Raw genomic sequence first — 12,959 nt, forward strand, 5'->3', positions numbered from 1 at the left:
GGGGAGGAGGGAAAAATTGTGAACCATGTAACGGAATCATTGAGGAAGGAAAAAGAGTGACCTGAGAGTCTCTAGACAACAGCTACCAGAATTTTAATTGGGTGGTAGATATGAATAGCATTAACCTCAAACCTCAAAGAAAGAAAATTTACCTCAGAGTGATGGAGATGAGGGAGAACCTGGAAGTAGCTATGGGAAACAAGGAGCATTACAACTCCCTTGCCTTGACAAGTGAGCCAAGGAAAATGAGTGTAGGTACAGACTGTACTGGAAAGGATGGCCCGGAAGGCTGTGTCATTGGGGTAGGGGGCAGGGTGGGGAAGAGTTTTAGTAATAGCTAGCAGAAGGAAGGAGTGGGAGAGGAAAAGATTAAAGATGAAAAAGTTTGTTTTGTATGGAACAGACATTCTAGAGGGCACAGTGGAAAGGTTGGTTGATGTTTGGTTGAAATTTTGAGGTGAGAGCATTAAGGGGGATGGGAATAAGGAAGATAAGATAGCATATATATATTTATGTACAGATACTATCAAGCTAAAAAGACTTTCATTATAGGCCTGGTGATAGACTGGGTGTTTGTCATATGATGACCAACCTGATAAAGTTCAAATAACCTCATGCCTAGGTTGCCTACAGGACAATGATGAATTTTGTTCAGTCATACCAACTCTTGCAGGTATATAAAAAGTTATAGCAGGGAGAATCCATTTTGCTTCAGGTGGGGGAGTGAGTGCCCACACCCTTGAAGTCAGGATACTTGGGTCAGTCAACCACTCAACTAGTTTCAATTAAACTCTTACCATGTGCCAGGCTGTACTAGGCCCTTAAGTAACGAAGCATAAATATGGGTATCTACACAAATGTGTACATGCAAATGTGGGTATGTATAAAAGCCCAGCACAGTAGGAGGAAATAAATATTATCCCTGCAGGTAGAATATGAGATTCTCCATTGGGAAAATGAATAATGTATGCCACGACAAACTTCCTGTCAAAGAGGAGGTTCTTAACCCAAAAGGCCAAGAGGTGAGAGGAGCACAGAGTCTGTTGTTCACCTCCTTGAAGAGCAAGGTGAGAAGGTGGAATGAGCCCTTTCTTTTCCTTCTAAGCAGGAAAGCATCCCTCAGATGCTTCCATTTTTGTCGTTTTTGTAGTCATTTCAGTCATGTCCCACTCTCCATGACCCCATTTGGGGTTTTCTTGGCAAAGATATTTCAGTGGTTTGCCATTTCCTTTTCCAGCTCATTTTTTAGATGAGGAACTGAGGCAAACAGGACAACAACAATGAATGTAATTAATTGAGCTAAGTTTTTTTAAAGTGTTGCTTTGTCATAAAGCAATACTTTTTTTAAAAAAAATTGGCTCAAATTAATTTATCTAGTTTTAATTAAGGTCTAATTTTCTCAACGTATTATTCTTGCTGTCTGTATGTATCTGTCTATGTAATGGTTTGGGTTAGGTCATGATATAGTTGAGTGTTAAAACTATTATTAGAAAACTGAGCTCCTAGTCAGTTGATTGTCCTGTGCTTGGTCCCCAAGGCCACATTACCCATACCACAAGGCTTACTTAGTCTCCAAGCACATATAGCCTTATTATTATGGCAAACGGAAACAACTCTTCACTATCCCCAGTGAGGCTAGTAGCAGAGAAAACTATGAGCAAAGTACCATCACAGGGGGTTCTAGGGTCCAACATAAATTAACTTTCAAGCAGATGTTGGGGAACACAGTAAAATTTGCTTTTGTTTTCTTTGGATAAATAGTACATAGTCACTACATGTTCACTGCTACAGCAAAATTTAGGGAATCCCAAAATTTAACCTGTATCAAAGGCCAACAAGGACAAGAGAAAACAATCTATTGGTGATCAGAATCCAGAGTTAAATATGTTCCCTGGCTTTTTAAAAATTGAATTGATTGACAAGGTATAAAACCCAAGGGAAGGAAAATAGTTTCAAATTTTTCTTTGAGCCCAAGGTATCTGAAGGTTGAGAGTTCACTAAGTACCAGCTAACAAGTTTCCGCTATTGGCTCTCAAGACTATAGAGAACTTAGAACTACTGACGCCATCTGAATTCTGCCCTTCCCTTCCTCTCAGTGACCACAGATTTGCCATCTTACCCCAGAAGGGCAGGGAGACCTTCTCCTTGGCTATCTGCTTTTCTGTCACACTCCACGTTGCCCTGAAACTCTTGAAGACATTTTTCATTCTCCTCGGGCATATCATTCTTTTAAGTGAACATTGCTTGTGTTGCTGCATGTAGGCCTGTGTTAAGTGCCCAGCTTTATACCTATTTATGTGATGCAGACTCACTTTCCCCAGATATTTCTGTATCCACCGTTTGCTGTACCCCCTTGCTCCCAACTGTGATGTGACAAGTAGGGCATTTATTAAAGTTTCGCAATACTTTTTCTAGCATTTTGGTGCAGATGTCCGTGGATGGTATGTTGGCAGTGTCTGACTACTATCCATTTGTGCATTATATTCCCACACTTTCTATTCCTTCCTCCTAAGCAAAGCAGCATGACTGACATGAAATGACTGAAAATGAAATCCAGATGATTTGTGAGAAGGAATGTAGCCCATGAAAAAGAATATTCCACAACGAGAAGGGAGTGCTCTAAGACAGTCTGAGAATACATGAGAGTGCTTCTGCTATCCTACTTCCATGTGTATCAGGCATTCCCTCTGCATTTTAATGAAAGACAAGGAAATTCTAGGTGGCTTCATCTGTCCTAGGAAAACATTCTGCCATGGGGAACTTTCAAATTAGGTTTTCAGTTGTGACCTGTTCCTAGTCGCTTACATGTTACATAGTCCAACAGAGCTAATGAACAGATTTACCCAGACTTCACAAACAAATTACAATGTACCACGGTAACCTTGTGTAAAAAATGGTTTATCCCATGCTTTAATTTCAGGAAACCTGTGATCTTGAAACAATAAAGCCTGAAGCCAAGCGGTACTTAGAAAAGTCCATTAAAATGGGAAAGAGGAATGGGCTTCATCTTCCAGAAGAAGTACAAAATGTAAGTTTGGTTTTCTCTTCCTTCTGCCACATTTGGGAAGCAAGGGCGTCTTCACATTGTTTGGGCATTCTAGATACTGGAACATCTGTTCCCTAAGGTCCTTATTGAAACTGTGTAACTATAAGCTCACTTTCTCGTTTTCTTTTTTGAGAACTCTTACTGAATTTAAGGTCATTAACATAGAGTTATGACTAAATTTTTCTCTGTTAGGTAATTATCCTCTGTTTTTCCACCTCCCCAGCAAGATTCTAACCCCAAAGGCAGCGATAGTAACTTACTCTTATGTTTCTTTTTTCCCCTCTAACCCTCTCCTGCCATTCCACTCAGTGGTGGGTATAAATGTTCAGTGATTATTCACTGAGTCGTTAAATGAAGCTACTTTGTAATGGAACACCATAAATAGCTGTCTTTCTATCTACATGTGTGTGTGTGTGTGTGTGTGTGTGTGTGTGTGTGTGTGTATGTGTGTTAGAGAGAGAGAGAGAGAGAGAGAGAGAGAGAGAGAGAGAGAGAGAGAATCTGAGTACTAGAAAAACTCTTTGCCCTTTCCAGGAGGGGTGATTAACTTTTGAGCATTGGTTCCCAAGCTTTTTCATTGTGTTGTCCCTATATTTTAACTCTTATATTTCTTCATTCATCAGAACATTTATTAACCACCTCCTATTGGCAAAACGCTGTGAAAGATTCCTACAGAATTAAGATCTGGCCTCTGGCTTCATGAAGCTTATAGTCTAGCAGAGAGATTGATAAGATAAAACTTTAAGGGCAGAAGAGAGGCTAGTCTGCAGAGGAATATTGATGCTAGTTTAGACTTTATATGGTGAGCAATCGGGGAGCAGACAAAGTGTTTTAAGCAGAGGAATTACCTCATCGGTTTTGTACATGAGATAGACTAATCTGGCAGCAGTGTTCAGAATCAAGTGGAGAAGGGAGGGGGGAAAGGGAACAAGCAGCATTTATTAAGTGCCTACCATGTGCCCGACACTCTGCCAAGTACTTTACAAATATTATCTCATTTGATCCCCGCAATAACCCTATGAGGTAGATTCTATTATTATCTCTGTTTTACAGATGAGGAAACTAAGGTAGACAGATGTTAAGTGACTTGCCCAGGGTCACACAGCTACTACAGGTCGGATTTGAACTCAGGTTTTCCTGACTGTAGACCTTGTGGTCTATCCACCGAAGGAAGAAAGTGGTGGTGAGCCGACTACTTAGGAGAAGGATTCAGTAAGCCACGAAGGTACTACTGAAACCTGGTGGCCTTCCATAGTGGCAGTGGAAATGAAGAGAAGGAACATACAGAAGAGAGATTGTGGAGAATGAATCAACCATTAGGGTGGAGGGAGACAGGGGAGAAGAACCCCTTCAAAATGATATCAAGGTGTCAGTCATGTGTGATTGGGTGCCATTGACCTAAATGGGGAAGTTAAAGAGTCCATTTTGGGAGGGAAACATAAATTTTAGACTCTAGATACCTTCCATGAAGAAAGAAAGAAAGAGAGACAGAGAAAGAGAGAGAGAGAGAAGAAGAGAGGAAGAAAGAAAGAAAGAAAAAGAAAGAAAGAACACTAGAAACCTCCCTGTGCTTCTTGTGGTTTGGAAAGGAGCAGGTTTTCATTGTCCATATAAGCTTGAAGCAAAGTAGAGAAGTAAGAAGTTAGAGAATAAAGTACTAGTACAAAAACACTGGGGAGAACAGGGTTTTGACTGTAAGGGAAAATAATACAATGCCAATAGTACTGACATGGCGTCTTAATGCTATTTGAGTGAGGTTCGGGATTCCAAAATGCAGTACAAGGAAGCTGGGTACATCACAAGACAGAACACAGAATGAGATGAGAGTCAGCAGAAAGAGAAAGTATAGTCAGCTAGCTTCACTGAAAGGAAAGACTTGTATTAAGAAGGGGCTGTTCGGTCATGTTTACAAGGTCATATTCCTCTGGAATCTCCAGTGGAAGAAGCAGGGTAGTGGGGTTGTGGCACAGAAATAAGTAATGTCTAGAAGGTTTTTAAAGGGTTCTTACTGCAGTCGAGCAGACCAGGTATGAGGGGTGGATGGGGGGGATGGGGGTGGGGAATAAGCAAGAATCCTGGATGTGGTATGCAGGTCAAAGTTCAAGGTACAAGATTGGTGCTGTGATTCATCTAAGGGGGGGAGCGGGGACAAAGACACCCTGCATGGGCAGGTGTTTGAATTTCAAAGTCCCCAAAGGAAGAAGGAGTTATTGCAAGCCAAACTTTGACGGGGTGACCCAGGGAATTTTAGCCTTAGTCGTTAACAGGTCAAGGAGGTTGCTGAGGTCCTTGTGCATGGATTTGCAGTTAAGTTGTGGAATGAGCCTTAACAACCAATCTCCGCTAGTGCTTCTTAGACAAACTTAGGTTTTGGGGAGAGGGGGATCAGGAAAAACCTGGGTGTCTCCTTCCCTCCCTCTCAGATCTCAGCTAGAGAAGTGCTAAAGATAAGGAAGCAAGCTATAGAATGCTTTTCTGATATTATTGATTTCCTAGACCTGCAGGATAATTTTTACTCCATACCTTCCCTTTCCAGGGAAAGAAGCCCAATCAACGTATCTCAGTTCTCTTCTTATCAGAGAAACAGAAATTCAAATTTTTAAAAAAATCAAAGCCAATCGAAACAAGTTTTGGTAACTATCATTCAGCAGACATGCTGAGGATAGTGGGAGTTTACAGAAAAATGGAAACCTCACACCAACTCCATTTATTTTGAGTAGACCTTATAAAAAGCTTCCCTCTGTGACTTGGCCCTGCTCCTTCCTAGACTCCAGAACAGTACAAGTGCTAGTATTTGCCTGCTCATTCTCAAAATTGGATTAATTTTGGGGAGTTAATTAACTAATTAATTGGGGGAAAGTAGCCACTGACGAATCAGAATCTTTTTTTTTTGCCCATGTTTTTGTTGCTTCCCAGCTGGCCCTGCTAAGACTTTAAATCATCCTTGTCCATAAAAGGTACTCCAAAAATTAGGAACCACAAAAACCAGTCTTAGTCTAGTGCAGAGATGTTGAACTCATGGCATGGAGCACAGCCTGAACTAGATTAATTTGCAATAGGGAGATGTTTAGAACAATAAACAAAAATACAATATAACATAGATAATGTTGATTTGTGGTATTCTGAGTCAGTATGAGGCCAGCAGGAATCCTTTACTTTTTGAGTTTGACAGCTCTGGCCTGGTAGTTCTCTCCCTGACTACTCCAGATGTTGACTCCTAGTGGCAGCTAGATGGCACAATAGACAGAGGGCAGCTCCAAGGTGCAGTGGGTGCAGTGCTAGGCCTGAAGTCAGCAAGATTCATCTTTCTATGTACAAATCTAGCACTTACTAGCTGTGTGACTCTGAGCAAGTCACATAACCTGGTTTGCCTCAGTTTCCTCCTCTTTAAAATGAGCTGGAGAGAGAAATGGTAAAAAACACTCCCATATCTTTGCCAATGAAACTCAAAAAATGGAGTCACAAAGAGCCAGGCATGACTGAAAAACTACTGAACAGTAAGACCTGAGTTCAAATTTTGTATCAGACACTTACTAGCTGTGTGGACTCTGGACAAGTCACTTGACCTCTCTCTATCAGTTTCAGTTTCCCTGTCTGTAAAATGAGGAAAATAATAGCACCTTTACCTCTCAGGATTGTGGAGATCAAATGAGATAAAACATACTGGGCTTTGCAAACCTCAAAGTGAGAAATAAATGCCAACTAGTTAGCTTCTGCATTTGATGTTGGTTATTCTATTGAAAATTCGTATTGGAGGATATGAAATGCCAGTTCCTGGCACTTTCAGATTGGTAATATGCTAAATCACTCAGCTTTTACTTGATTGACAGTTTTCATTTGTTATTCCCCAATTCACAGTACATTTTTAAGGTCACCAGAATTGCCACTTTGTCACTGCTGCCAGGTTTTTAAAGAAACTACAAATATTTCTCAAGTAATGATTCCTTTCGTTGCACATGAATCTTAGTTTTCCAGGCACAGGGTCCAAACTTCCTTCTCCCTTCCTCTTCCTTTCTTTTGTGCATCTCTCTCCAGCCTTTGAAGACCGTCGACCAGTTTTCTTCAAGACAAAAGTATCAAACGTGTGTCATGTATCTAAATTAGTTTATTGTATATGGAAAAAGAACACATGTGGGGAAAGTTGGGATCCAGACCTGTGATTTCATTAGTGTGAGGAACTAATCATGTAGAAAGTCCTCCTACCACTGATGCAGATGTGTGCACATACACATAAATACAGGTCTATAATTTCATCTATGTGTATATTTGTGTATATATACATGTGTGTGCGTGAATGTGTGTATATACACATATACATAGGAAATGGTAAAGGATCTGTTATACACTTCACTAAGAAAGCATTTTGTGTAAGTTGGGTATTAAAACTATTCTTTTTAAATACCTAAAATCTACTTTTACTGAAAATAAATTAAAATGTTTTAAATACATTGAAAAACAAAAATTTTAGTAAGTTTAAAAATATATATTAAAAGCCTATTTTGACTTTTGACCCTTATTAATCTTCATCCTTAATCCAGGAAATCAAAGGAATGAAGAAAAGAATGAGTGAATTATGTATAGACTTCAACAAAAACCTCAATGAAGATAATACATTTCTTACATTTTCTAAGGAAGAACTTGGTAAATATTGACATTTCACAGATAAAATGACTATGTGGTATTATGATATAGACTAAATGGCATATGATCATATGGGCAAATTCTTTACCTCCCTGTGCCTCAATTTTCTTTATTTTTCATGTTAAAATTAAAAAGTTAGGGAGAGCCCTTAAGAAGTCATTCATCACAATCTTGAAAGACTTCAGAATTCTGATTATTGCAGCGATCAATCCTAATTCTAGAAGACCAATGATGAAACATGGTTGCTACCTCTTGACAGAAGTTGTGGACTAAACCTGCATAATGAGAGATACATTTTTGGACATGACCAAGATGGAAATTTGTTTTGCTTGACTATACTTTTTTATTACAAGGCTTTTGTTGTTTTTGTGTTGTTTTGTTTTTTCAATGGAGAGGGAGATAGGAAGAAAAAAATGTTTGAAAATTGAAAAAAATAAGATTTAATTACTTTTTTTAAAAAAAGAAGTCATTTCATCCTGTTCCCCTTTCTTTAGACTGGATCATGTTCAAACTCTCCCCAACTGCAGACAAATAAGGATTTCCAGAGGAGAGTTGCCAGCCTCCCTGGGTGGTACTCTTTCTGGTATTTAACAAGCATCCTGTCTCTATTCTAAGAGACAACTTAAGCATTTTTCCTCTTGTTCTGTTCTGTATCTTTTTGTTTGATTATCTAACAGCACAGTGATCATAAGAGTGCTTAAGCATATTCATTGTTAGAATACCTTACCCATAGGATATTGTGGGAATCATCCTTGTTGTTGTTTTCAGATTCACTTACTTTCCAAATACCTGGAGATTCTTACAGGCTCCCTGCCAATTCTGCAGTAAACTCATCTTTGAGGGACGAAATTAACATATGAGAAAATTGTGTTTTGCAGGCGCTCTTCCTGATGATTTTCTTGACACTTTAGAAAAAATAGAAGATAACAAATATAAAGTTACCTTAAAATATCCCCACTACTTTCCTGTCATGAAAAAATGTTGTATCCCAGAAACTAGGAGGAAGATGGAAATGGCTTTTAATACAAGATGCAAAGAGGTATGGTAAATGTTTGCATTTATCCTGTTCACATTACAAATGATAAGGAAAAGAGCTTGCTTTCTTGGCCAGAATTGCAATAAACTTTATAGACATATTTTCCAGTTTGGGCATTATTCATGCCCTTTTATTCTAATTAGCTGACTCATCTCTGGCTATTTTATTTCCTGGTGACACCTCCATTGAGGAATAAACATGAAGAAACTGAGAAAGGGGGGGCTGGGAAGTAGAGGGATAGAGACAGAGGTAGAGAGAAGAAAGCTTAGTTGGTGTTAGCATTCTGGGAACTTTTATTATTTATCTTGCCTCAATGTACATTTTCTTTGATGTGAATGGAACAGACTGTACCTTTAAAAAGTCAGACTTCTAAGTCAGTCCTGAAATCTACTGGGTAATCATTTGGCTCTATTTTCCCCTAAATAGAACATCTGTCTTGCTTTCTTTATCAATCGTATTAAACTAGTTTTCAGCAGTAATTGCCAAGTTGATCAAATGTATCCTGGACTGACAATTTTTATAATTCACATATCTGAAGAAACTTTTATATCAAAGGTACAAAAGATTGTTTTTTTGAGTCTATATTTAGAAAATGCTTTCCATCGCAAAAGTCACTCTAATCTGTGTTTGAAGGGAGGTGGTGTCATTTTAGCTTTAAAAATTATATGCAGGCATTCTGAACATGAAGCTTTGTTTATAGATGGTTCCTTTAGAATATGCTGGGTTTTAATAATCTTGATAAGACCAACGAACAATCATTTCATATTTCATGATAAATTTCAGCCTTAAGTTCTGGGAAGCAGTGGGCATATTTGTCAATCCGATCAAATTCACTTCTATTTAAGCCCACAGTACAGATAATGTTAACTGGAAATGTTAATATTGGAAGACTTGTTTCTACTCTCAAGATCTAGTTAATTCATCTTAATAACTATTTATTTCTTTGTTTTGTTTACATAATATTATTATTCTTCCAAAAAGAGTTCAAGCCACTTTACCAAAAACTTTAATCTTGATGTAGCCAGAATTTTCTATGAGCAGCAATGTAGCATAATGGATAGTGGGATGGCTTTGGGGTCAGAAGGACCCAGATTCAAATCTCACCTCTGCCATGCACTGGATCTGTGATCCTGGACAAGCCACTTAACCTTTTTAGTGCCTCTGGCAACTCTGGAAGCCTGTAAGTCTGCATTAATGGAGTGAATTTCATTACCAGGACTTACCTATAATGATTAAATCATAGATTCTGGAAAGAACTCTAGTATTATAAAGCAGAAGATCATAGGAAGCAGGAGAGGGTATGGGATGAGACAGAAGAGGAAGGGGATAAGAAGACCAAGTCCCAGTGAGAGCCAGGCCCAAGTAAAAAATAGTCAGTATTGTCCGCACGCCACCCTCCCCCAATGCAACCACCAAAGTTCTTCTAAATGTTTATCTTTCTCCCAGTTTCGTCTGCAGGATTACCTCTGATTCATCTACAAGATGAAGGGAAAGGCAGGCAACTATAAACAACCCCTTTCAGACTGATTCCTACCAATGTTTTCTGGAGCCAACTCCTACCTGATCTTTGAGAGAAGGGGAAAAAACTCTGAGCAAAAATTGTATCTAACTCCATCCCAGCTCCTAGTAACCCCTTTTAGGAACCAAGGTGGTATTTGAGAAGGAATTCTTAACCTTTTTTATGTCATGGACCCTTTTGGCATGTCAATGAATCCTATGGACCCTTTCTCAGAATAATGTTTTTAAATGCAAAAAATAACATACATAGGATCACAGAGGAAACCAGTTATATTGAAATAATCTGTAGGCAAAAAGACTGTAATAACATGTGATCTAGAGGCAGATCTAATAACCAGTGATTTCAAAGTAGTGACGAACATATATGATATTTCAAGATATCTTCAGTAACTATAATGGAATATGAAACTGTCTGTGATTTCTATTGATGACAAAGTCACAGATACTGATTATACTACTGTTGTTTGTTGTCTGCATTCATAATTGAAGAAAATGCTAAATTTCAATCAGAGATTAGTGGAAAAAAAAGATGTAATTTTTATCCCATCCAGATCTACAATCTATGGACCTTAGGTTAAGAACCCCTGTGTTATGGTGACTATAGTTTCAGCATAAGGGACTTCTCCCCTAATCAGCTAGCTAAACTAAACACATATGAAAGAAATTAAATAGCTAAGGCAGCTTTAAGCATACCTTCTAAGTATCATGTTGCAAAAACGTGAACAAAAATTTGCCAACTCCATATCAGAGAAAATGAGTAATATATATTCAGAGATACAAGGATATACAGTTGTTTGTACAGGATACTGATATTTGTGAAGAATAAAAATTCATCTTTCTTACTGATTTTCCCTTTTATATGCTGTCTACATATGTAGCATGACTACATACTCACAGGTTGTGTTTCTTTGGGGCAAGTTGGTAGGAATATAACTAGTTAGATTAGGCTCTCTGTAGTCCCATCATATTACCTGAAACTGCCATATGGTTTATAAATGGTATGTGTTGCCAGACTTTCTTTTGAGCTTTTCTAAAAGAAAGGAGTTAGGGTACTCCTGAAATAGTTGTCAGTGTCACTTGTTAGGGCTTGGTGTCATCTGTTGTCAGCCAAGAGCAGATTCTGAGCACCCTATCCATTTTCACCGACCACCATGGCATTGCATACATTCAGAGGAAGCAGAGTGAATCAAGAGCTGAAATTAGAGTCAGGAAAATCTGCGTTCAAGTAACACCTATAGCATATATTAGCTTCGTAAACTTTAAAACTCAATTAAATATCAGCTATTGTTATTGTTACTATTATTAATCACATCATCCATTTATTTCACTTGAATACTAGCTATTAAAATCTTACAAGTGAGTCCTTTCAGATGGACCTAGCTTAAGATTATGAAAAGTTTATACTTGTGACTAAGGCTGATTTATCTAGGTCTTAGCTCAAAAATTAAAGAGTAAAAAAATTAAAGGGGAAGGAAGTTAGGTGGCACATTGGATAGAGTGCTGGGCCTGGAGTCAGGGAGCCCTGAGTTCAAATTCAGCCTGACACTTAGCTGTGTGACCCTGGGCAATTCACTTAGTCCTGTTTGCCTCAGTTTCCTCATCTGTGAAATGAGCTGGAGAAGGAAATGACAATCCACTCCAATATCTTTGCCAAGAAAACCCCAAATGGGGTCACAAAGATTCATACACAACTGAAAACAACTGAACAACAAACAACAAGCTTAAAAATTTGGACCATAAAGGGCTTAGCTTTTCCCCAAAGTCGTTGGTATATTAGCCAAACTCAACCATTTACTTTCTCTCTGTATACTTGATTTGTGCCTCTTAGGTAGCATTCACATTAATGGACTTCATCCCTATCCCATAAAGCCTTTACTTTATTGTTTTCTCACTTTTTGCATTTAAAGAAAATGACTGAACAACTCATCTGTTGGAATACACACAGTGGAAAGCACTTGTTTCCACAAATTCCATAGGGTAACAAGTAGACAAGTAGTGAGTTGGTTAAGTGACCAATGATGTTAGAGAAGGATTATGTGCAAATATTCATTGATTCTCTATTGAAATCTGTTATAGATCATCTTGCTGTGAAAATAAGTTTACTCAAAACTAGAATTAAAAATCTCAGGGTATCCATTCCAATCTTTATCTAAATTCCCATGTGTTTTATTCATTATACACTAATTGCTACACCAATCAGCCTCTCATGATTCTCCTCTTATTTACAAGACCATTCTTTTAGTTGAGTAGTCCATCTATCGTCTATCATCCTTGATAATGAACCACCAATTATCTTAGGATCATAACTTTAGAGATAAAAGGGATTTTCAATACCATTTATGGTCCCACCCCTTTGTTTTATACTGGAGAAAACAGAAACCCAGTGATCTGAAGTGACTTTCTCAGAGACACACAAGTAATAAATGGCAGAGTCAGGATTTGAATGCAGATCTTCTGACTCCAAATCCATTGCTGTATCTACTGCTCCTTTATCATTTCACATCATAGGACACCTCCAATACATCTGTTAGCCTGACCATCAATGGTGTTCATCTTTTGTTATTTGTTCTCTCAGAGAGACTCTTTCTGTTGTTCATGGGATCATTACAAACTTTGGCACTTCAGGTTTGTTATGGAAGAACTATTAACTGCCAGAAAATGAACACAAGTTGAATGAACATTATCAAAATTGTCATTTCCGAGCTTGATGGATTGGAC

The 12,959-nt window shown here is 38.3% G+C and overlaps 1 protein-coding gene across 2 annotated transcripts in view; it reads left to right on the forward strand.

The window, feature by feature from the left end:
- The window catches only part of NLN (neurolysin), a 126,425-nt gene that overhangs the window by 63,173 nt on the left and 50,293 nt on the right, over positions 1 to 12,959 (forward strand). For both annotated transcript variants that reach the window (XM_036762058.1, XM_036762052.1), the window contains exons 4-6: positions 2,921 to 3,028; positions 7,585 to 7,687; positions 8,566 to 8,726. In XM_036762058.1, coding sequence (XP_036617953.1) covers positions 2,921 to 3,028; positions 7,585 to 7,687; positions 8,566 to 8,726 — 372 coding nt within the window. The remainder of the gene's footprint in view (positions 1 to 2,920; positions 3,029 to 7,584; positions 7,688 to 8,565; positions 8,727 to 12,959) is intronic.

This window comes from Trichosurus vulpecula, chromosome 1, assembly GCF_011100635.1.
Source record: "Trichosurus vulpecula isolate mTriVul1 chromosome 1, mTriVul1.pri, whole genome shotgun sequence".
Lineage (NCBI taxonomy): Eukaryota > Metazoa > Chordata > Mammalia > Diprotodontia > Phalangeridae > Trichosurus > Trichosurus vulpecula.